Consider the following 27,998-nt stretch of genomic DNA (forward strand, 5'->3'; position numbering starts at 1 on the left):
ATTCAATAAAATAACCGACGAAGAAATTAAATAATTCAAATAAGGAACTGTCTCTAATAATACATTTAATAATACACAATAATTTTATTCCTCACATTAAGAAGGACTATCTTTATTATCAAGTATTATCTTGGTGTTGATTTAGTAATTAAGTTACTTAGCAACTTTGGGAATCTATTATTTAAAGAAAGGTGTTAGAAGTTGGTTTCTTTGACACTAGAAAATTACGACACTTTTATGGGTAACCAACTGATTTTGAATACCTTGCTGGCCTCTCCAGAGAGGTGAAAGTTGTATTCACCTCCCAGATGTCAATGGGTATTACAAGCAGAGTTTGACAGGCACAGCCGAAGTTTGAGTCTCAGTGGGGAAGATGAAGAAATGAAATATAAAAGTGCTGTAACTCTTCCGCCTGCTTTTCTTAACAATAATCGTTAATTTATTTGTTTTAATTTATCTAACTTTATTACATCCGTTAAATTTAATCCTTTTTTATTTCAAAATGTAAGCATGTGCTGTGGTGTACTTAAAATATGAAATATTATAAGTAACTGTTCATTACATTAAGTATTCTTTGATTAATTTTTGTTATTAACGATGGAAGGTTTCAAAGGAAACAAGATTTCGGATATTTGCCATCGATATATATTTCAAAGAGTATAACACAATGTTTCGAGGATTGGAATCTATCCTCTTCGATAGGTGGAGAAGTTCTTAATACATAGAAAAATAAATAACAGAAAAAAGAAAGGAAAGAAAAGAAAGTTCAGAAATACCCAAAATCTTATTGGAGTCCAGTCCAGGCGTTCACTGCACAATTCAACTCCCGAGCACAATTCCCGAATACGAGAACTACAATCACACATCACACCAGCACAGGCTACAGTGGGATACTAACAAGAATGTTGCTGTCGGCTTCCGACTGCACCGCGTACGTACACTTATTGATTGTGGTTCTAGTACTCGTAAATTGTGTTCGGGATTTTCATCATGTGCAGTGGCAACGCCTGAACTGGACTCTAAGTAGCTTTTGGGTATGTTTGAACCCTTTTCTTTACCTTCTTTTCTTCTTTGTGTTCTTTATTTTTGTGTGTATTATTACCTTCATCACCTGACGAAGAAGATAGATTTCAATCCTCGATACGTTGTGTTATACCTTTTGTAACATATAACGATGGCAAATGACATTGAATATATTTAAATTTTGATATATTACGTTAATACTTGTGAATTATAATATAAAAAGAAAAATTTAAAGATTTCAATCTAGTTATTATAAATTATCAACGTATAAAAAATAAACTGTTTAGCTAAGACTTTGATATTAAATTAAGATCCAAAATATATTTCGATAAGATTTCTGGTCTGGTATATTGTACATTTCGATAATACGCTGTGCTGTATACCTGCTATCATAAAACGAGTTTTAATGAAAGTCACTTACAATTAACAATCCGAGTAATTAATTCATATCGGAATGTGAATTTATAACAGCAGCAATAAAATAAATTCTGTGTGTTGTAATAAATTTTATTTCCAGCTGGTGTAAAACAAGGTCTATCCTACATTTGTGTCTTACATACTGTACTGTACTGGAAGCGACTACAGTCCGTAAGACTAGGTAGTCTTTAATATAACTGACACAAATCCCTTACAGAAACTTTACCTTAGAGAGCATATATCGATTATAATAAAACATAGTACGGAATGGTACAGTAAAATAATCAATTCAGCTTCTTATTTTTTCGTGGCTAAGCTATATATCAACTTCCAGTATAATATTGTGGTGAATTACGTTAGGCTACAACATTGTCATGTGTCAGCCACGACGGGTTCGTCGTGACAACGTTCGTAGGAACCAATTCGCCTCACCTTAAGTCGATTCTGCTGGAAGGCATGGTACACCATAGGATTCTCATTGATACAGAGTAAGGACTGAAATATTCAAGCTAAGAGAAAGTGTCTATTTTGAAATAATTGGAGAACTTTATTGAATTAGAGAGGGAGTGTTTGTGGTAAGGAATAAGATTAAGATTATGACTATGTTAAAAAAATGAAATTATAGCACTGAACCAGATCAGAATGTCAGTCAGAAACTCGTCTAAGAGCAAAAGTATACAAGGTAGGGAGAAATGCATAAGTAGTAAATTATAAAAAATATGTTTTAATGTATGTGTTTTTAAAACAATATAAAACTTTTATAAAAATTATAGTAAAATTTGTGAAATATAAATTTAATGTAATTAAAAATTAGCAGCTACATATTATTTCGCATGAAATTTGGTTTCAAGTGAATTATATTTCCGACGCCAATGTTAAGTTTGCCTTGTTTCCCCCATCATGAAAATATGAATACATATACAGGTACGAAAACACTACTTCGGCGAAAAGACAACTAAGATAAGTTTATAAAAGTGATTTAATATTAAAAGTTAGTAAGTAACTTTTTCTTTATATTTGCATTACCTTACTGATCAAGCACTGCATATTTAATATTAGCTAAAACGTATAGTTATACTAAAACACTTAATTATCTTATATGGATATTTTCTTACTCTGTGCTCAAAAGAGGTCGCAGAAAAAGGTGAAATAATATGTCAAAGCATGTCCAGGGTGCTCTATGTTTTCAAGATTATAGATGTAAACAAATTGAAAATTTGAATGAATTAAAGACCAAGGTCGCAACTCTGAGAGACCAGTGGAGTATAGTACGGATAAATTTTACGAAGTTGGTATAGGCATATATTCATACCAGGGGTCCTAGGAGTGTCCATTTAAAACTGGTACAGTCAGTCCAGTATTTTTTACGTGATTGTGTAACACACACTTGAAAACACATGCTAGAAATGACAAACATTTGTGTTGCACTGTGGTTTATGCGGTCTGAAAACCAAAGTAGTACCTTGAAAACAATTAATCAGATTACATAGAAGCAGAGAAATAAAACAAATTCACTAAAATCAAATAAAGTCACAAAAAAGGTAAAACTTGATTAATGGCTCTAATTATTTTTGTAATATACCAAAAGCATACTGGTTATGAGTAACCTACAATTAAAAAGGGTTTTTTTATAAATAGCACTTATACATTTATGTAGGTGAAATTATACTGAAACTTTAAAGACAATAATTCAATTTTAATTATTTAAAATACTTAGGTGTGTACAATGTATTTACAGCAAACATAAAGTTGGTTAGAATTTAGGCCGATTTTGTTTTGCTGTGGCAGAACATACTACGAATAATATTTCCAAAATAAGCCATATAATATTTAACAGAATACAAAATATTGCGAACATATGAAATATGTTTTTATAAAACGAATATGTTGATATGTTAAACTAAACTTCACTGAGAAATGTTGTAATATGGCGTGTTCATAATGGTCGATTATTTTTGAAATTAAACGATAGTGTGTAAATAGTTCACGATGTATGAAGCGAGCTTTCCACACACGTTTTACATTACAGCATAGTTATGTTACAACTTTCATAATTATGTTTACGTTAATTCATCAGTTTAGTACGGTTCTCATTCCAGTAATTTGTTTTGTTTATTTAGCATTTACTAGATTATTTACGTTACATCAAAAAATTCAATATACTAACAATAAAAAATATAACATTAATTTTAATCACTATGCTTTAAAAGAGGAAACATTAATTCATTAAAATTTAATTTGTGATTTTACAGCAGGAAAAACTTGTTATATATGCTGTCTTTTGTTGTAAATATTTCAAAAGATATCATGAAACAGGCTATAGCGTCTGTTCATTCATAAAAAACATTTAGCAATAGCTTGTAAATCATATTTACAATATAAGGTATAAGATTATTAAGAAATGTTCCGTCTCTTAACATGTTTAATATTGCCTTAATATAATATTCCTGAATGGAAGGACAGACTAATAAAGTCTGATTGATTACACGAGAGAGGAGCAAAAGAATCTTTACAGGGCTCGTCAAAAGAGAAAGTAAAATACGCTACGTTCCGGTTGACGCACAGTAATAGCGGAAGTCTAATCAGAGATATCCGTCAATTTGTCCCGGTAAGCCCCTTTCCCAACCACCAGCACCGGCCGTTTTAATCCAGCTTACCCCTGTACTGCAACCTCTGTTATACTTAGTAGTGACCCATTTAAGCCTCAATTTCTTATACAATTATCAGAAATGGTCTTTTTTATAAATTACTAATTGTCCAGTATTATCAGGTGTCTACACGATAAATCAATTACGGTCATAAAGCAGACATTTGACCTAACTCGATAAAACAAACATAAGTGACCAATGCATTGTTCTAATACTAATAAACCATGAGTTATATTTGTTAATGAAAAATGTTACAGTCATATGATACAGCATAACAGTTTATTTCTAAGGGAACTTGAAATTGCAAGATACCAATTTATAACTTTATATTATTTACTCCCATAAAGAACCCATTCGTAGAAGTAACAAACTCATAATTAACTACGAAACTGTTGATCACGCGGTTGCACTGACTCTGTACTGTTAAAACTTGGATGTAGAATGCATCTTGAGGTTTGGATATAATCTTTTTTACCGTAACCTAGCATAAATTAAAAAAGTTATATTTATTATTTTGTTTAAAATTGTAAACAAAAGTATTTTTATCTTGAAACTAAAGATTTAAAACACTAAAAGGCTTTGAATTATACTATACTTTGGATACCATTTTCCTTTAAAAGACTACTAGCCTAAGTGATACATATACAAAGAATGCTCTAAGATTCCTGAATAAACTAAAAAATATGTTTGTTGCGCGGATTCAATACTGTTAAAATTTGGATGTAAAATGAATCTTGATTTAAATGTAGTACCCGTTGTCCTAGCATAAAATATGAAATCGATATTTCTGATTTTTTTGCATATTGTACAAAAAGGCATTTTTATCATGAAACTAAAGATTTCAAACTCTAAAAGGCTTTTGATACGACACTTAACTTTGGATAACGATTTTCCTTTAAGAGACTACTAAGTGATAAAAGAATGCTCTAAAATTCCTGAATAAACTAAACAAAATTTTCGTATTTAAAAGGTCATAGTTATAAATCTTTCCAGTTGTCCTGAATTGTGATTTGATCTAGTTAAAATACACCTTTTCTGTATTAAACCGTAAACAAAGCGTAAAAAATAATAACAATCAGTTGAATATGTGACATTAGCATGCCACATTGATTTGAAATTTTAATAATGGGCTGGAAGACAGGAATAATTAGACACATCACTATAGGGCCTATTATTTTATGTAAGGTAAATCGAAACTATTCATACCTTAGACAAATAAGAAGTTCTTCACTTTTACAATAATAACAGGATTTAAGAATTAATTTTTTTGTTATTCCATGTTGAACGTGCTTAAGAGTAACTTAAGACTGTTTCAAAGGATTTATTCTTAATGAAAATTGGTAGTAAAATCAGTTAGTGATTATTAATTGACATATAAAACTGATGCAATCTTTCCTACCTGTCTTGCCGGTCACTCGATAATCCTGCTATTATTAGAGCCCAAAACTGGAGATTTAAATGAGTTATCTAATGTGTTTGTGTATTAAAAGAGTCTTTAATTTAAACTGCAACTAATGCACCAGTTGAGGAAATATTCTTCAATGGGTATGAATATGTTTAATACGCCTTGTTAATTCACACAATCGGTCGCAGTATGCTTACAACTTATTTTTGTTTTTAAATGTGTATCAGAACCTGTGTAACTGGTAAATTAGGTTCTCTGTATGGTAATGCGTGATTTTTAATTATTCAAAATAATGACTATACGTTAATAATGTTCAATGTGATTTTCTCACTGTAAACATTTGGCAAAAACTAAAGGGTATAAACAGATATTAGATGTAAATGATATCAACACCAATTCTGGGTAAAGGATATCAGCTACATTAAACCTCATGTAACCACAACAAATAAACATATGCAAGTATATCAGTAGAATGATTTTGGACAGACCAGTCTTAACTTTAAATCTTGTGAATGCAGACTGTTCAAAGTACAACTACACCTGTTGGATGGTCTTTGTTATTTTCTTAATAAATATTTTCCCCAGTACACTAAGTTCACTACTTCAATCTAGGCATAAGCTTGTTCTAATATAGTTATTCTAATAGTCTGTCATAATTAGAAATTGTGGACGACGTAGAATTTAATTCCTGCCGCCATACAAATGATTGCGATCCTTAAAATTTTAACAAAGATAAAGAGTTTATTTAGACAATGTACGGCTTATCGTTATCATTTTGTCTTAATAGGAGGATGGCGGTGTTGACGCTGAATCTCCTGCTGAGTCTGCTACCCCTGACCTTGACATCGCAATCTTGTAGCTGGTAAGTGTTGCTTGTATTTTCCATCCGTGGGCAAACCTAGGTTTTAAGACAGATCATATTGTTTCGGCTATTAGTTTTCAACTCTAAGATAAAAATGAGCTGGCATTATTATCTTGCCATTATTAAATAAGTGAAATAGTTGTAAAAAACGCATCATGAGTACTCATTACCGATGTGAGCACTGTTTTATTGGTTTCAGAAAAATTCACTTATGTCAAGTACTTTGTCGTAGTGGATGAAAGTTTGCAAGAGAGCTCCATCTAAAAAAAATCACAAAAAGTTTAATGAATTAGATTTCGGGTTGAGAAAAGTTGGGTTAAGAGAACCTGTGTATCACCTGTGCTCCCCCTCACTTAAATTTCTGTACGGAAGTTCGAATCTGTTTTCATGTTATTGGAGACTTTATTATTATGGAAGTGGATTTCTGAAGCTGTTCTGTTTAATCATAGAACTAATCTGCCTTAGTCTGAAAATCTTCATCTATGTTGTTTGACCCATATGACCCTCATCCTGCTTACCAATTTTAGTTCAGCTTGAGTCATGAAAACCGCGCCAAATACATTTTCTCACAGCTTGGATCACATGGCCAGTGTATAACGTAAAGAAATTTATTTTTAATATAAACTCATTGAAGCTTGACCTGTACAGCAAGCAATTATGTTGATATCAAATTAATAACGAGATTATAATAGATTGTAATGGTAATTAAAGGTACTTGGATAGGTAGATATTATTTAATTATAATAATTATTATTATTACTGTGCAACACCTTATGACTATTTGAATTAAATACATCTTGTTATGAAAATAAAAACATTCTTGTATATTTCAGAATTACAGCCCGTTAATATCCGTATATTAAAATTATAAAGTTAATAAGATAAAGCATGTTTTCCTTCACTGCCAAAACGTGAAAACTTAATATCGAACTCAATTTGCACGAATATTAAAGTTGCAGAATTCCAGTTATTTTCATCTCATGGTCATAATTTCTATTAAATTTACTCTTGCGTACATTAAATATTCCAGTGTGATCGTTTTAAAAAGCATTAAAGGGACGAACCATTTCGATTAGTTTAATTGTACAACATCGTATGATATACTTATGGAAGTTTTATACAAATTATTCCTCAAAAGGAACAAATTATTAAGTTACGAATTCACGACAATTACAAAAAACTAAACATAAAATTAATGTAATAGTTATTTTTATTACTTCAATGATACGCAATTTAAATCGTGTTAAAACTTAAAATTAATTACTTAATGCCTTAGAACCTAAGTTTAATTATTTAACTAAAGATTAAAAACACTCTATAGTTATAAAACCTATGTACGTGAACGGGTCCTGGATATAGTTGCCGTTTGAGAGTCATAGCAACGGGCTGTAACATCAAACTGTCAATGGTTCTCTCGTGAGCAAAATTAATTAGTTTTCGACCCTTCTATTATTACCAACGTTCGCCACGATGAACGTCCTATCTCCATCAACTAGCCACTCTCTTGCTACAAGTTTTTGTGGAATAAGAAATTAAGCATCGTTGTAAAACAAAATTAACTGTCTGTAAATTTTAAAATTATTAAAAATATCTTTACGAGTATAGTCATTAATATCTAATCAAATGCCAACTTGATTTGTTAAATGGTTGGATTAATTAGGGAGTTTAATTTAATGATTACTAGATTTTTTGTTGTAACACATTTGTTTCCTATGTGCTTTTATTGTTGTTTTATGATTTGAAATTTGTTATATTGTAACTAATATTAACCTAAATATTATTATATCGTCTTACATTATTCCCTCTTTTAGAATAACTATGAGGTTAGTAACTTCTGATATTCTTAAAAAGCTTCGGAGTTTTAGTCAGCCTTAAAGGTTTTTCTTAACACAGTTGTAAATATTTATTTATACATTATGTACTATATACACATTAATTTAGACTCCGCAAATATATAATGTATGAGATTGGCAAGAATCTATTTAGAAAATGCATTTCTTGTATTATTTGATAATAGTAAACCTTTGGATAACCTGAATAAGGAACTAATAATACCCAAACCAACAAGCCTACATTTTATTTTGCCCACTTTCAATTCGAATATATTTCGAATTTAAAGCTACGGAAATGCCACATTAAATTGGTAACTCAAGTTTCCCCCACGGATCGGAATTATTTAACTTTGTTCATCTTAATTTATACAATGGATCATTTGCTTAGCATTTGCTTGGATTTATCCAAAATAAGAACCCCAAATTCCCAAAATAAAACTGTCTTTCACGTAACTTAGCTATATTGGAAAGGTTTAGTCAATATAAATATTGAATATAACTCCAGATAAAAACCATTGAGTGCACTTCAATGTTATAGACACGATCTATAAACACGTTGGGGCAACTTAAATATGGTAGGAAGGCTCAATTCAATGTGAATTGGTTTGGCTTCAGTTCACCTTCCTCTTAGTGCATCGTCTGGAATCTATCATATCTATCATCTGGAAGTGCTATCATACACTTTGCTTCTGGAATCTGGAGTCATGTCCGTCTGAAGAGATAAAAAAAGTCACCGACGAAGAAGCTCAAAATGAAATTTTACATCGCTTCCACATCAGAGATACCTAGACTACAAAATATAGTGTAATCTAGGCCAAGGTCTCATCGGGTGCACTAGGAGGAAGGTGAACAAGAGATAAACTCAACATTCACACTTTAATTCAAATATTTATAAATTATATAATAAATTAATATGAATAATTTAAACCTATTCCAAATCTCTGTTCGAATCGCAATGGGTTGAAAAATATTAATTATTATAGATATTTTTTATTATTTTATTTGAATAAATTATATTTGGTAAATGATAAAATATTACAGTGAAAACTGAGAAACTGATAATAGTAAATAAAAATTTGTGAATTAATTTAACAATTTTACAGACAAGTTTATGATTGTATGTCATAACAGAGATCTACGAGTACTACCTAATACAATAATGACATATAAAGTATTTTTAATTCATATAAATTTAAATTTAATTTAACATTGTTTGAATTCTATTTTTGTACAACTATTCAGTATTTATAAATATGTTTACAGAGATTGTCTAAAAATTTAACACGGCGTTCGCTAGATATGAACTCGGCTGGATGAACTGTCATGGCCCATGATTAAGAAATATTAATTATTTTCATTCATTTAAATGTGTTTGAAATTAATCTCAAAACTAACTATTGTTAAATTTAATATGCACACAGGTTGGTGGAATACAGTATTTTCCATGCAACACTACAAAATTAAATTCTATGAAATACGTTTAGCTTTCTCTACGCTACATTTAAAATAATGGGTACGGTTTCCTTTTATGGAATAAGAACCTTGAACGATGCAAAAGTATATTAAATTTACAGTTAAAGAGACTTAGCTAACTGTAACAGTGTACAACAAGATTAAACTAAACTTATTTTGAGTTTTGAAAGAGTAAATCAAGTTAAGGAAGTTCTGAAGAGTAATATGTCACGGAAAGTAAGAAAATTAAGAGCTCGCGCGGCGCATCTCTTCGTTCTTTGCTTTAGAGGCTGGGATCTCCCCTCTTCCAACTTTACACACACTACATATCTCATTCATTATCGAACCACGTTTTTTTATTACTCGTAATGTTCTGCATACTTCAATCGCCCTTTTTATTTTTATAATTTAACTTACAACTATCACTAGATATAAAATAGTTTTTGTTAGTTCAAGCTTGGAATTAACGAGAATTAACTCTTAACATTGTTAATAGTAATTTTGATGTTCTCACCACCGTATCATGTGGACTTCCATCACGTGTCCCTTTAGAGAGGGTGTGGGCCTAAATACGAGTACATTCTCAAGTGTGGGGGAGACTCTTTGTAGTTACTCCCCAACCGAATGTACTGTAAGGTCTTAAAGATAATTACGTATGCCCTTACACTGACACCATAGAAATGTTTTATATTGGAGTGCCAAGACACAATGCGATTACACGTTGCATGGCTTATATGTTATTAGAGTCAGTGTGTATTCAATTTATATAGTTATGAATTTTTTAAATGACGGCTTTTTAAACATGTTACTGAAATATTTACATTAATATGCTTTTTTTCAAAAATTTTAAAATTAAGATTTCCCCCCTAAAATTCAATAATGCTCCGTTCATCGAAGCTGGATTGAAAATGAAATGAAACAGATCAATTGCCCATTCATTTAAGATAAATTATTCAATTGTACAGACAATATCATAGTAACTAATAGAATGCAAGAGCAAAGTTTAAAATAAAAATACATTTAAGGGCGAAACATTATCAAAAGATTATTAAAAGGCATAGCAATGTATTATTAGGAGTTGTGCTGGTTTCCTTACTTGTATCGAGCCGGATTTCTTTATTTTGCTGTGTTGTTACATTTTATAATTATTTGTTGTAGCTGAAAGTTTTTGTTTAATATCTGTAAAAAAATAATTACTTGTTTCTTGAACTTTGTAACTAATATTCTGTGGTTATGGTATGGTTTAGTAATTTACTATACATATGAGTTATGTAGTATAAATATTTGTGGTGTGGCTAACGATGAGTAAAATACTCGTATTACGGTTGAAGACAGCTTGGAAAATATACCAACTATTTTCAGATATAATTTCTAGAATAAGTAACTAACTGGGAACATTTGGACGTGTGTTGAAGTGGACACGATACTTGGGAATGGAATGCCTACCATTCTTTATAAGTGACAAACGTTACACACATTTGACATAACTATATGAACACAACATTAATGTGTCAAGAAGCATAATCAAAGTACTGTGCGAGTCATAGGTCATAAGTCATACTTCATAAGAGATTGAACATTAAAAAAATTAAGTAGGATTATTCCTCAAAAAGTAGATGAATGTAGCCGTCAGTTTTCCATAATGTGTGCACTGGTTTCTGCGTTACCTATAAAATCAGACCGTATATTTTTCCAGATTAGCTTAACTCTCGCGTTATAAGAACTTATATTCTTCCGGAATAAGAATCTAAAAATATCTCTTTCTAAAAAAAACTACCCTGATAAAACAAATTTCTTATGGTTCAAACAGGATGTGCTCTTGATGTGGACTGTGAATACATCCTTGGCATAAGCAGTAACTTATGTTCAACAGCGTATTAAGTGTAGCGGACCCATCGAATTGCTTTTCATTCACTTGACCTCACCCCTTTAAATATTTTTGGATCTCTTTTGAGTAAGTATGAAGTTACTAGTCTGTAAATATAGAGGACTTATTAGCTGGAGTTGTTCCAGTCGCTGGTGTTATCTAATCAGAGAGAACTTTAATGGTTAAAAATTTTCAAGTTACATCATAAAACTAAAATGTTGAACTCCATGTTGAAAATATGTTTAAATGCCATTCTTTTTTATCCGTATTTGTAATAAACCCCAATTTATAGTCAATATTAAGGAGTTATTGTTTAACTAATACACAAAGCAAATAATTTGTAACCGAATGCATTTAACAGTATCCACATAAAATGTATGTTACTTTATATATTTTAAAATCACATTATTGTACATTTGTAAAGGTTTTATGTACTGTAAATCTAAAATAAGGCATTATACAAAAATTAGTTACTTGAAATAAGAAAAATTAGATACCCATTTGGGATTTAACGTATTAGAATTTTCAATAGTTTTAACGTAAGTTATGTTTACTATTTTCCGTTCTAATAATTGTTTATAACTTGTGCTCTGTTAAAATTGGATGTGGGTTGGACTTAGGGCTACTTCGTGAAAACACAGCGCGTGTATACGGTACATTAACTTATGTCTTCTTAGTTACTTAGGGCACGTAATAATCAATACAGAGCTTTAGAATAAAAGAATATAGTGCATGTTTTATAATAAATCACATTTAGTTGAAACACACAAACACCTGATGTTTGACAGATAAACAGTCAAAGCAATCCCGGTGACATACAGAATTGTTGTGAAGTCGGTGTATGTATCCTTCCGGCAAATCAAGACAGAGATATGGTTGTTTACGTCTGCCCACTATTTCCTTATGGACGCTGAAATAGAGAATTGCAAAGTCAACGTGTCTCTCCCCAGAAAACGAGATGGTTCTTTATGTGCTTTATGTGCTTATGTGTATATCCACTGTTTCTTTAAAGATGCTGATATACAGAATGGCAAATTCGGTGTATATGTCTCCTTCCAGAAAAAATAAAATAAAACATTGATTGCCTATGCATATCCAACTTACGGACTCCTAAATAGAGAACTGCTGAAGAAGTCGATGACCCTTCGCGGGTCAGCATTTGATAAGAAGAGCATGTAAAATTTTTGTTGATTAAAGTTTCGAAAATTAGGTATTAAAACTAATACTATTTTATAAGAAGGTATTAATATCGGCAGTGCATACTTCATATGGCACTAAAATAGATCGATTTCTCAGAATGAAGTGATAACTACTCCAAAGTCAGGAAGTTAAAATATTATTATTTCTAAAGCACTTAGAAAATAATGATAACAACGATGTCATCTAATTTATTTTCAGCTTTCAACTAAAATTAGTTGTTTAATAAACTGTTACACGTAAAATTTTAACCTCTCCCAGCTTATGGAAAAAGTTTACGCCAGTGAGGACACAATAATAAACGGTTAATAGAGTTATTATTATTTCTTACGACATATTAAATTTACATTAATGAACCAATTAAGGTAAATCCAAATTTAAGCTTTAAATTAGTGCATTATATTATTAATTAAGCTTTTCTGTAATCCGGACTTTATTTCAGAAACGTATTGCACCTTTACCGACACCTATATGTGAAGATTTAATATTTACGTAATTACTTATAGTAAACGTCCCATAAGTAAAGAGCTATTGTCAAGTTTATATTTTCATTTAAGTAATTCTTTAAATTAGGCTTCTAAATTTGTACATGGCCATCATTTCTCTCTTTCAGTCTTGATGTAATGTGTAAATTCTACAAAACATAAAAACGTTACAATTTGGGATCTAAACTATTAAAAAGATAAAAATTATGTTCAAGATCACCACTCATACAATATATTGTAGTATACGTAAGCAAGGCTTACACATTATTTTATGAAAGGGGTTTGATTTGACCTACAGTATACTTATTAAACTTTAGTAGTAATTAAAATTAAACACGATGATAACTAATCCCGTAGATAACACCGAATATTTATGTAAGTATGAAAATAACTCATGCTGCTTACTAACACTTATTACATTACAAAGCCAAAAATTTTGACTACAAGTAGTAACGTTTTCATAAGTAGTAGCACTGTAACTGTAGTAGTGGTGAACACAGCCTTTGATATTACTATTCTCTATGGGGAAATTAGCCACGGTAAAGGGTGTTCAGATTGTATGGGTAACTATAGAGAACAGACCCCTCTCTCCACCTGTTCCCTCCACTCCCAGCACCACAAACCATCAATGTGGGCAAACAATAGGGGACATCCACATACATGGTTGATTTGAGGTTTCAAATCCCTGGTAAAAACAATTGGATGCAAACCGAGAATGAAAACGAGCGTAACAAATTGGTTCACCCTTACGGTTTGTTTGCCTATTTTATGAAATTAAAACAATGGAGATATCACAACGTGAAGCAAATAAGATAATTGAAATAAATCTAATAAATATTATAGTTATAATCTTAATATAGAATGGCAGTGCAACACTCGCAGTGTGCCTGTCATCCAATGTAGGCGCAACCTGTTAAGAGGGAGAATATATATTTTTAATTGTAAAAGTAGTCGTACAGAAAGAGTTATTTCAGATAAAAAGGTTGTACAAAAATTATTTATCAAAACTAAAATGTTGCTCTGAAAATATTATATACCCATTATTAAGAAATGTAAAGACAAGCTGACGAGAAAAGCCGTAAAATCAACATTCAGCAGTTTTGGTGTTTTATGAAGAGTTAGGTAATAAAAAAAAGCATTCACTCTACGTATGATTTCTTCCAAAACATTTATTCACAAGTAAAACTTATGTGGCATATCCTGCAAATTTTTTGTTTAATTAACAGTTCTATAATACTGAGTTTTGTGGGGATTCGTTTGAAGAAATTGGATTTTGGTGAATTCGCCTTTCCTCTAAATCTTAGACGCAATTATGCTTATGCAGATCAAGGTGTGCTTTCCTTTATAGTTGAAACGTTCTGCAGTATGAAACCAAAGGCAAGGCAATCTTTAACCCATCATCGCACTCTGACATTACATTTACATAAACGCAAGGTGGAATTAGACTGATCAGAAAGCTCGATGACGGTATTAACTACCATAAAACGTAAACATCGTCGTCTAAACATTAACATTTATTCTATACTTATCTGAGGTTTTTGTATGGCACTTTGAAGCGAAAATAGTGAATTATATTACAAAATTAGAGTAACAATATGACGTAACATTGTGTTTGAAATTATTCATAATAACTAAAATAATGTATCAACCTTAACCACAAATTTGTTAGTATAATAATTTACGTCTATTCCAAAAATGTTTTAAACAATTTTAGTAAATATACCACTTCACACACAGTTTGAAATGGTTTCGAGCTCTACATGTTTTCAGGCTGAATAGCGAGCAGTTTAATTGTTGTGATTCTGAGTGTCATGCAAAGGCTTGTACTGGATATATTAACAAGCAGTGATATTCTTCTCGAGGCCGCAGGCTGGGGTAAGTAGAGAGCTCGAAAAGCTTTTGTTTGGGACACAAATTAGGTTCTCAGTACCAGCCTTGATTATTAAACCTTCTGAGGGTTAAACCCCTCGGGAGGTTCCATAATCAAGGGTACCAGGCATGTAGTCACAGGTTTTGTCCATACTTTCATGTAAAAGTTCGCTATAACGCTAGCCTAAATCACACGGAATTAAGTAAAGAATTTATCATTCATAAATTATAACTGAACTCATGGGTTGACTCACTCATCAATCTCTGAAACTACCAAACCTAATATCTATAAGCCTTACCTTACAGATGTTTACAAAAATGGGACTACTGTCTGACTAAATATCTTCCTTAAATATATTTTAGAGTTCAAAGAGGTATTAGAAAACTGAAACAAACATCATGAAATATTTTACAGATTTCTTTATATCAAATCTCAGAAAATTATTTTTGTATGATGAAAAATATAAAAGCCAACTATTTAAATTGAACTTAGTCAACCAAATGTAATAGCATAACCATTCTTGCCACTTAATTGGTGATTATTGAGAAAAGCTCTGCTTCCCGACCTTAAGGCTAGTCCACTGGTCTTTCAATTGAGTTATTTATATTTTTTAACATAACCCATATATAAAACATTATCTAAAGAATGTTGGTAATACCGTTTGGAACAAATAATTATGCGTGAAGTCACCAGTTATCTCATTTATTTTATTCTTAACATTAAATATAAATATCACTAAGATTACATTTATAATTATAAATATTTTCTTTTCAATCAAATTCGAGACATAAATTACTCATAAGCACTGAATACTTTCAGTGTGCGAACAAAGCTCATTCAGGACAGTAAACATTGGTATAATAAACTAATACATAAATGGATCATTGTCGTCCGCAAAGTCAACAATATTTCTCGAGTTAATATATACGTATATTAATTTGTGTGTGTGTGTATTGTTATTTTCCGGATTAAAAAGGTGGGGTAACTTGATCCCCCACCATCACAGTTCTTTTGATTCTTCATTATTTGGATGTTTAATGTGTTCGTTTTCTTTGTAGTTATTTTTTATCATGCGATAAGGGGATTTCTGCTCAGTCATAAACGAACATTTTTTATAATATTATCTACTACTACTATTAATATTATCTAATACTATAATGTCATTGTTACAAAACATTTGCAGCAATTTCCTACTGTTAAATACAAATTTATTACTTTGAAACTATTACAGGAACAGTTTAGTTTTAGGCATGTTATAAGTTCTAGTTGTCTATTTTTACAGTTCTCTCCATTTATATATTTGTTCTTAGTTTTTACCGAATAATTTAAATGATTGCAGTATAAAATACAAAATTACGTGTAAGAGGAGAACAACTCAAACAGCCGAGAAGTAATTTAAAACAGATGATGAGGCTTTTTCTTTGACTCAAAGACAGGGTTAGAGATGAAATTGCGCTCTGAGCAATTACTATCTTTGTTGAAATCTGATTGAAGCGTTTTAATGTCTATGTTTGAATCGAAAATTGTTTCGCTTACACGATGAAACAATAAAGCTAACCGGTACAAGTCAGGTATTTTGGGGATTTTCCAATCAATCGTTTGAGAGCATTTGTCTAAAAAAAAGGAAATTAGAGCTCAAAAACGATAAGAACATCTTGTTTATATGTAAATGTGTCATAACATACAGATGAAAAGTTTTTTTATTATATTATTAGTGCATAAATAAAACGATACTTTGTAAATATGGAGACGCAAGAGGATAGTACAGGGTCGTGTAAGAAGATTATATTGTATATTTTTATGTTTAGATTTTGTGTTAAGATATAACACAAAGACATCTATATTCTTGACCACTGTCTTGTCTTCTACTTTACCCATCTAAAGGAGTTGTCGGTAATCTTATAGAAATAGTTATTGGAGTGTACTTTATTGTAGTAGATAACTTGGTAGTGCTTAATTGCCAACAATAACCTTAAATGGTTTATTCACACGCGATAAAATAACTAGAACTTTCAAATAAGTTTTCTGTTATGCCCTTAATTATTTATATAGTAAATATTCTAGAGAATATCATATTTATTACTGATATTGTTATTTTAATACCTAATATTTTGTATGTTTTAGATTCCTTAGAAAATACCAACCAACTTGTGTAAATTTGAAGTGCCAATATTAGATATATAATCTTTCTTGGGGTACCTCTGTTGAAGTTCAAACTTGATTGATCGCATGTAGATTTATCGAGGTGAAGTTGATTCTTATTTTATTACTGCTTATAATGCTTATGTTTTCCTATATTTGGATAAATCTGTCTTATATCTGTCGTATAGGCTTACCTTGATACTCTTAAATTGTGTATAGCAAAGACATTGTGTCCTGTATGTCATCTCCTTGTTGTGAGTCGCTACTTTATTATTGTTACTTTAACGCTTATAAGATCCGTTTTAAACATTCTCTACTTTAATAAAATTGCCGTAGGAAAACCAATATTAACGCAGAAATATTTTCAAATAACCAAACACACACATTTAATTAAAAATACCCACTAACTCAGAAGTAAAATTTACACTTTCACTGACACTGCACTTGTCAATGACCTTGGCAGATGGAGTAATTTTATCGTTTATACATAACTTTTTTTATTGAAAAGTGTGTCTTTTCAATGTCAACAAAATTTTATCCAAGAGCATGGTTAAAATCAACTTTAAAATATTAATCGTTAATCATGAGAAATTAATGACAGATTTTATATCATAATGCATTCTATTTTTAAGCGTTACGTATAATTTTTATATGTTTTGAAGTATTTTTAAGCAGCAAATAGTATATAGCTCTATAGAGAAATCATACTTTTGTAAAGCCTTGCAATAAACATTATGAGTGGATAAAATAATGATTATAGTAATAATTTTTTAAACATTGGCCAAATTTAATTAAAAGTCACTATTGCTTAAGAAATTAAGCAATGTTTTATTTCAAGTTAATTCCTACGGCCCTTTTGGCTCCACATAAACAATAAATTACTTACTTATTCATAATATTGAATTATTGATATAGCTATGATTATACTACCACAGTGTTTTTAAAATACAATTTTAGAAACAATAAAATAAAGCACAATAGAATGAAATTCATACTACATTTAAGTTCAGAGAAAGTTTATTTAACCACACGTACATATTCACAAAACACACATATATCGATATGTGTATAAGCCTATGAACTAGCACTGTGATGTTTTCAAATTTTTGGGTGTGGAATGTAAGACGGAAATTCAAAACACACTAGAAACAGGGAGATAAATAATATCTGTACGTTGGCACCATTTTTCAGATGGCGCCAGGCCGGGAGGACAGGAACAAAGGTTGTTTGTTTGCCCGGGAACAGCGCATTGCTGCCAACCGTGTCAATTTATAACCGTTCACAGCTCTGTACTGTTAAGAGTGTATTACAATTGCTCCTATCATAAAATGTGTATTCGGTCCTTCATCATAATGGTGAAAACATTTTACTTAATAAACTAAATTTAAATTTATTTTCTATGTGTCCTCAATCAGTAACTAAATCTACAGGTGCCATGTGGCTTATAATGCTTTTTTAATACAACCTTTATTTAAAACGGTTATCAAACATTTTCAATTTAATAACGGTATCATAAATTGTCCAATTCAATAGTAATTTTATTTAAATTAATTGCAAATGTTATATCGTGTGTTGTGTGTTATGTGTTGTAAATGTTATATGTTGTTGTTGTGTTGTGTTATGTGTTATCTAAATTATGCAAATCAGAAGAAAACTGTACTTTATAAGTTTTCACAAATATGCCTATAGGTAGAGAATGTTTCAGTCATAAAGTATCAAAATTAATTAAAAAGTTTTACTAAAGTTAATACCTTAAATTATCGATAGATATTCAAAACCGAGAAATAATATCAAATCTGATTAACATTAACTGTTTAATTTAGGGTTAATTTAATCACTTAATTTGAAAATAATTGTTCAGTGTGTTGGTTTTGGAATCAATTTAGTGTCTAATGTTTGTGTGTCTTTCAAATTTTGTTATTTATAAATTGAAACTTTCAAAACCAAATACACAGCAGCGATGCGTTTGTTTCAATAGTTTGAGACCGGATTGCTTAATACGATAAAATATTTTTATTACCCCTGTAATCTGTAATTGTGTTGTACAGAATTTAGTACTTATATATCTGGAAAAGAATGGTGGTGGTGAAATTCTGTAAATAAAAATATACCATTTTATAATAGCATCATACATAAAATAAACTACAAAAAATTCTTGCAATATCAGATCTTTCTATACAAAATTTAAGGTATTGTTTCGTGGGTGAAATGAAGCAAAAATTAAATGGAACTTTCGTCTTTTTCCGTTTACCGGTCTGACTGTGTGTTTTCCTTTATAAAAACAATTAGATTTAAAAATATAATTAATCAATGTTAAACAAACATTGGTAAACTCTTTATGTTTCTTGGGTCAATCAATAAAAAAGTTCAAAGAATACATTTCAAAATGGCATCTTCATTTAAAATACAATACCCAAAAACTACACATTTTAAATAAATTGATATTACTAACTTTATTGACGATTTTTCTATAAATTGAAACATGCAGTTCCATTCTAAATTTTCTTCACAGTAACGTAAGAGTTCATTGTTGTATTTTGTCTGTTATTTGTTTCATTGTCAAACTGTTTGTGAAAAAAATTTGAGATTGGACATGCGTAGTTGAACTAAACTTGCAATTAGTCAGTTATTTGTTAATAAGTCAGTGATTTAAACATTTCTCACGGGTGATAAATGGACTAAACTGTTACTCTTGACTACTTATTGTAAAACCTTTTTTAGATATTTTAGTGTAAATATTTTTAATTTCCCCCATTTCGTAATTTTGTTTGAAAATTCGACAAAAAATTGTTATTGATAGTCCTCAGCAACATAAAGAGATTACCAAAGTTTGATTTAAGTTGGTTGATTAGGTTTTAAAATGTGATTTTTTTTAAACAAAAAGACAGACAGACTATAAACGTAAATTGACACACCATTGGTTTCACTTAATTTTTTACTTCACTTCATACAATGTAAAATATCTTAAAGTTCGCGTAGAAGGTTTTGTTACGCTCTAAATATGTAATCATATCACGGTCTTGAGAGCCAATTGCCGAGCGGTCTAGGTCGTGTACTTTGAGTCTGAGTTAGGCATGTGACCGCTCGGCAATTGGCTCTCAAGACCGTGATATGATTACATATTTAGAGTGTAACAAAACCTTCTACGCGAACTTTAAGATATTTTACATTGTATGAAGTGAAGTAAAAAAATCAAGTGAAACCAATGGTGTGTCAAATTACGTTAATAGTCTGTCTGCCGTTTTGTTTAAAAAAATCACATTTTAAAACCTAATCAACCAACTTAAATCCAACTTTGGTAAACTCTTTATGTTGCTGAGGACTATCAATAACAATTTGTTGTCGAATTTTCAAACAAAATTACGAAATCCCTTAAATAATGGCATTACGGTAACTTAATACCATATTAAATTAAATTTATTAATACATGGTATATTTTATCGTACTCAAATAATATAGCTTCAAGAAAGATTCTAATTGAATAACACGTTACCTACCAATCATAATAATTGAAAATAATCAAAAGTATCTACACCCTACAATCTTTTAACTGTTGGCCTTATAGCGCAATAAGGTAAATGTTTTACTCTTGAAAATATGTTATCGACTGGAAAAATATATAAACTTAATATTCACCTACGGAGATAAAATGACCAACAATTCCGAAATCAATGAGTGCATTTCAAAATATTTAGCCAGCAATGGTCTTAAAGGACAAAACTGCATTTCAAAGGATGACAATCTTAAAAAAGATATATTATTTCTAATAATAATACTTTGTATATTTTAAAAGAATTGATACGTATTCCTAATGTGAGATATGCATGATTATACTCTGAAACGTTGAATTTTTGTATACATTTACACGGCCAGCAATGTTGTTATTTAATGCAATTTAAATGTGCATACAAGATTTCTTTGCATTTATATTGCTGAGATTTAGATATTCGCCGTTTTTATCTAGAGAATAATGTATTAATAAGGTTAAGCTAGTGGTATAAAACATGACAATAAAATGGCGTAGTCGTTTGAACAAACACTGGGTCACTCAATTCCATCTCCCCTTCTCATTATGATTGCTACCTCCTCGCTACCCTCATCTGCCTCCCGTTTTCTACATCTGCCTTACTTAATGGTTAGTTAACCACTGGGGGCTGAATCTAATCCACTTAAACCACCAAATAATGCAATAAACTCTAATATATAATTTAAACATTATTTATTGACCAATAATTCGTATTTAGGAATCTTTAATTTAATAGCTAAATAATAATATTATTATTTACTGTAATTAACTATATTGTGTTGAATAAGGATATCCAGTCATTCTATCGATATTTAGTTATTTTATAATTTTGATGAGAATTTTACTTATGCAGATGAGTCAACGAATTAAACTTATTATAGTATCTGTTTCTTTTAGTGCATCAGAGCATACATGTAACAGTAATAAACAGTTTTGCTAGCTATTATCTTAATAGTTAGAAAACAGTTTAGTACAAACGTGATCTCACATTTATCTTTATTACTCTAATTTGAGACTCATTTAAAAGACGATTATTTTCTGATTCTAGTATAAAGCTGCCAAATGCGTTGGTCTTGTGGTAGCGTTTCAGAATAATAACCTAAAGGCTGCCAATTGGCTCCTACCTCTCGACGATAGACCAGGTCAGAAAACGTAATTCCACTAACGCATTCAGTTACTAAAATGTACGGTTGGCTTAATCTCTGAACTATCTTAAGCCGTCAGAGCCGGGTATAACGGGCTTAACAGCAATAAATAACTAGTGTTCTATCTCCATCTGAAAAAGTACTAAACACTACTTCTCAATAAAATGTATTATTCGGTTTCATTATATTATAAAGTAACCTATAAAGTTTAGTATTGTTCGGACTTTTTTTTAAAGCATGCGCGAAAAACTGAACAAGATCCCGCTCAAATCTTTCACCTGCTCAGTTTTCAACGTTAAATGTTTTGAACTTTTCTTGGCTTTCAAGTGATGTTATAAATTGTTCGTGTTCGATAAATCAATATGTTTAATATTTAGTTACTTCGGTCCAGTTTCCAAATCATAACATTAGTACTTTTGTTGTCATGTATTATTAAATTACTGACATATTAATGAAAGAGTTATCATTCAAAACAGATGTTTTATCAAAATATGTTCTAATCTTATTCTTGTTGTATATTTGATTGGAAACTATGCTTTTATTGATGATAAATTGATAGGCCCTTTGGCTCTAAATATCAAAGCCCACTCCATGATGAATAATCGATTGTAATACTAGTTTGGACAGTTTGCTGCCAAGCGAAATTGCGTTATCATACTAACCCCTTTATTATGATTTCAAAGTGATGGAAATATTCATGAGTCAGAATGTTATCAACATACACAGGTCAATCAATAAGTAACGAGACAACGATAGTCACTACACAAAAACCGTTTACTTAATCAGTGCAATCTGACAATATAGCCCTTCACTAAATTTATACATGTCTTCCTTTTTTCTCACAATTTGTCTATATGTCTGTCGTAACACTTGGTGGTTTAATTAAAAGCTTATTTAGCACCTGACTATGCATTTCTTCCTTAAATCAAAAAAGTTTCTACTGGTAGAGTTTCTTTTTTGTTCTTCTCTGACATCCTATGACTCCTGACAAATGATGACCACTATATTCCTAACATTTCTGTACATAGATTTGGTCAAATTTCAACCCTTACTTGGCTTTGCTTAAATGTCTTAACATACCTTTCCGCTTTTGTGCACCTAGATTTATTAAATTAATCTCTTCGTCTTGCCTGTACCTACATTTGTCAAAGAAACCTCCCTTTCTTTTCTGTATCAGAACTTGCAAAATACCCCTTTCTTTTCCGTACATATATTTGTTAAAATAACATAACTCTCCTATCTGTAACTTGTATTGTAACGAAGATTTGTTAAACTGACATAACTCTATTGTCTATACTTAGGTATTTATTATAGCAATATCCTAGCATATGTTAATGTTGAATTTATCCCTTGTTGTAAATTTTGAAGAAATCAATCCTTCCCACCATAGTCGTGTATTGTAAATTTTAAAAGAATTGATCCTTTCCACCATAGCTGCGTCATGTGCTCTATCATATAACGCTTTTATTACAACTCTTTGTTGGTTTACAAACCATTCCAGACAACCTTTCAGGTAGTACGCACAAGAGTATCTGTCATTGACACCTTCTTTAATATCTAGCTATTGGCTCAGTAATTTCGTGAGACGGACTTAAATGATACCGAAATAACGATAAATATGCGTTGTTCTGTTCAATATCAACAACGAGTAACGATTTGATATATTTATAAGTACCTTATAGTTTAGAGTGTTCAACGACTCTCCTGGAATTCAACAGTGTCATGTGGAAAACGAAAAGCAGTTAATCACAAGTAAACGATATACAATAGTTGGCCATGAAGTTAGTTCTATCACATGATAATTGATATTGATTATTTGTTTTTGTTTTATTTATATTTATCTTAACCCACTAAAGGGTCCTGGTGATGGATCCACTGAATCCACATTAAACATAATAAAAGTGTTAACGGTATTTTATTATTGTAAAAAGTGCATCAACATTCAAATATGTAACTATAACATCAGAGTGTTCCCGTACACAGAGTCGAAACATTACTCACACAACTGACTTCTTAAACATATTTTGGTCTTGTTGTGGAGATCCATCTTCAGTAAGAAAACCTATCCTTTTTGAAAGCATCACGGCGTATGATAGAACAAATTGATAAACGGACATTACTAAATCTTAATTGATAACATATATAGATCTCCCAGATCCCTCCACAACCCTAGGTCATACATCAAGGAAATTCAACTCTCGTAACTGAGTAGAAACTCCAATATATTACTGATAAGAAAAAATATTAACATACAAGAGAATAATGATTTCAATGGCTAATTTTCACATGAAGTTGTTATATCACTAAGTGGCCTAGAAGAAGGAATTTATAGTTTTATCAGACCTTAATTCAGAGCAGGTTGTTTTGTTATAATGTTTTATTCATAAATTTATTTTAAATAAAATGAATCAATAGAAATATTAAACAAAATAGAATTAATATTATGAAAAATTAAAATAAATATATATAAAGCAAATACTTATTAAAAATTAAGTTCGATAATTAAAAGTGGGCTTTAGACAATTGTCATAAGTTTAGTAAAGGAGTCGAAGATTTTTTATAATATGAAAATTTCACTAATGTGGGAAAACCTTTCAACCTTAGAAAAAAGTGGAAATATTTACAGAGAAAAGCCATGCTTACAATATTTGAAATATAACAATATGATAAACAGCACATATATGATTGAAATAGATTATTTTTTGGCTTTGGAAAGGAGATCCATCAATTTGGAGACACTAAGAACTTACAATTGTAAGAAACATATTGAGAAATGCTATGGAAGTTAGAAAACATTATTGTTAAAAAAAAGTAACGAAAAAACACAAGAAAATTAGATCTGTTGAAAAACAATCATACGTGGTATACGTAAACACGCAATTGTCATGGCGGTTGTATAACCTAAGAATAAAAATTGTTACTGAATATGCTATATACACTTTGGAGAGAGTGGAATGCCTCAAACAACTCTTCAGCTCATAGGGATGAACTAAAGACAAACAATTGAATCGACAACCTAACATAACATAAATTCGGTGTTTATCCTTAAAAACATTATTTTACCGAAAAATTAAAATCTTCTAATAAAAATAAAAAATAAGGGATAGAATAACTGAAATTTCATAAAATGAGAATGAAGGGCGTAAGATTTGTTACCATACATATTTAAACCCCTGTTTCATATCTCTCTGTTTTTAGTTACGAAAATATTTTATGAACTACTGCATAATCTGGATATTCATTGTAGAACGAAGAGCGAGAACTCTAAAATACATCCATCGCGATAAAGTTGTTCCTCTCACGTTCAAAAATATAAAAACAACTATATAAAGACGACCTTTCGAAACAATCCTGCGCTGAACTAGTCGAGTATTACAGTAAATTGCTGTCACATAGAGAAATAAGCTGAGAAATTTATGGATGGTCCATTATTACGATTATGATAGTCAACATTGTGGGCGATACGATTAGTGGATTATACAACTGACGCGGAGAAACATAGCATTTTCTAGAATGTTTTTACAGCGTCGTAAATTAAAGGTTACCGGTAAGTATTGTTTTTCAGAAAAAGCTGATTTCCTGGTGAACAATCTACACAATCTCCAGGCTGAAACGTTGCATTCTAGAGAATACAATATGATTAGACAACACTCAGATTCCCGTTAGTATAAAGCCTATAATACCACTAAAAAGGAAGGATTCATGTTGTCTTCAGCATTCTGTCTGATGTGTCGCGTCTTTGATGATTAACAAATCCAATGGCTGTGTTTGCTAAATTAAGTGAATGACTGACTTCCTCTAAAGTGACGGCAAGAAATGGCTACTGCCATGATTACAACCACAAATACAATACCAATTTATGTTAGTTCCCTCAAATTTTGAATATTTTATTTACTTTTGATTTAGTTGTAACCAATCACTTTATTCGATTAGAGGACTTTCTCTTTGAGATTTCACTTGTTCGATCCAGTCTTCGGTATAAAACTGAACGTAATTTTAATTTGAGTTATTGGGATGTATATAGGTTATAAGCGTCTTAATAATGTCAGAAGATTACATTCTTTCCTACAATAGACAGTTGTGACCGATCCCTGCAATGCTTTTAACCAATGACAGTTTAACTTGTACAGTTTGGAGTATAAAAATATTGATGGTTCAAGGTTAAAATCATTTTTTAATATAATCAGATATTCTATATATCTGAGTTTTGTGCTTATAATGTCAGGTTTTTACAGCAGTTTTCCTTTTTATGGATCGAGATATCTCGGTTGGTAGGTAAATTGCTTCGGTTGGGAGTGTTATTATTTGTTATTGTGTAGGAGCAATGTTTATTAAATGTGTGTGGCATGTTAGTGAGCCAAATCATTTCAATTAGTTCAACAGTCAATTGTGGATTCGATAATAACTGAAGGGCCACCTTCTCAACAGTCTGTATTACTGTAATTCACTTGGAATTGAGTTTCTACTTTGTTCAGTTTCTCCATGTTTGCACCGTTCGTGGAGAAGAAAAAATAAAAGGAGGATTTTAAATATACTGTACATTAGCAATTGTCATGACGTGTTTGGGAATGCAAGGAACGTACTATAAAGTTGTCCCGTGACGCTTGGTAGTCTCATTATAATCATGATGTAAAAATGTAACACGGTAACGTCAGCCAGTTGAAATATTAATTGAGAATAGTTTCTTGACCTGATTGGTAGTGTGGTTAAGCCTATTCTTCTGACAATTAGAGTTAAGATCATTAGATATTGTTTAGTATTGTTGGCGTATAGTACTTTTTCTGTAATATGTTCCCTCTTGTTATCCTTTTTCTTTCTAGTTTCATTTTATGTTGCTTGCAATTAAACAAATTAAAGTATGGCATAAAATGTTAACAACACTATAAAGAGTATAAATATATAAATTATAATCGGTTCTCGGTTAGTAACTGTACCATGTAAATTAGTTTTTAGAGTATAAGATGCAAGAAAACTTTGATAGGAGGATCTTATAAGATCTTTCCGCACTCAATCTTCCCATTTTGCAAGATCTTCTTCCCTGTCCCTTAAAATACCTCTTACATCAACGTCACAGCTACACATACCCAATTTTCTCTCTATTCCAACTGGAAGAATAAGAGAAAGTCATTTAAGAGGTAAATTTACTCGATGATAGAACAAAGAACACGATGAAATGAGAAATTTCCTTAGGGAATATTGATTGATTAAAGGATGTTGCAAATTGAAATGGGGTCAGACATATTAGGCTCGGGACTGTGAAGGAGTCATTCAAACGAAGACTGACTTCCTGAGTAAGTATACTTTACCGTCCTATTCAGGGTTCGAAGTCATGATACTATTCACTGGCAAAAGCAGTTGGACTCTTTGACGAGATATCTTATTGGGCTTTATGTGGATAATTTAAACTCAACTATTAAAACTTTATACCTTTTGGTATACGTAATATAAGTTACTAAATCATATTAAACCTGTTACTTCAGAGATGAGTTAAGTCAGAGTTTTTAAATTACATTGAGTTGTAAAATTAAGTAAAGTGTTATTAAAATCAGGTGTTAAATTGTTACAAAATGTGGACCTGGCTAGCCCACGAAATGGTAGCAGTTAATTTCACTTCAGAGTAATTTAAGTACACGGACTATAGCTTTAAATAATCTTTCACTCACAATACATGTGGTAACATACTTTCGAACCCAAAATGTCACTCGCTTGCTACGTCACCACTAAGAACATTCGGTTTACATCACGCATAGGATAAATCATTTTAACTTTGCATTGACTTGCATGTATTTTTAATTGATCTAAATGAATTAAAATGTTTTTACGTTCTTTCAAAGTTAGTGGCAAACCGAAAAGGTCGCTTAATAATAAGAAATATTTTGATAAATACTATAAAAGCTTTTGTATTTATGTGATCAAAAGATTTTCTAAAATATTTCTAAGCATAACTGACTGTGAGTCAAAACTGCAATAGTAGATTATACTTCAATCAAGCCTTAATACAATTTGGTATGGGCCCCTTGTTACGAGACTGAACATTTTATAGCATGAGTCAATTTAATCTTTATTTTTTTAGTAATAGACGAAAAACATGTGAAAAATCCCTACAAACTATTGAACCATCTATTAA

At 30.8% G+C, this 27,998-nt stretch overlaps 1 protein-coding gene across 1 annotated transcript in view; it reads left to right on the forward strand.

Moving 5' to 3' along the window:
- The window catches only part of LOC124368998 (C3 and PZP-like alpha-2-macroglobulin domain-containing protein 8), a 393,079-nt gene that overhangs the window by 138,575 nt on the left and 226,506 nt on the right, over positions 1–27,998 (forward strand). Inside the window, exon 3 of the mRNA XM_046826596.1 lies at positions 6,281–6,355. Within this exon, the coding sequence (XP_046682552.1) occupies positions 6,285–6,355 (71 nt within the window). The 5' untranslated portion in view covers positions 6,281–6,284. The remainder of the gene's footprint in view (positions 1–6,280; positions 6,356–27,998) is intronic.

This window comes from Homalodisca vitripennis, chromosome X, assembly GCF_021130785.1.
Source record: "Homalodisca vitripennis isolate AUS2020 chromosome X, UT_GWSS_2.1, whole genome shotgun sequence".
NCBI lineage: Eukaryota > Metazoa > Arthropoda > Insecta > Hemiptera > Cicadellidae > Homalodisca > Homalodisca vitripennis.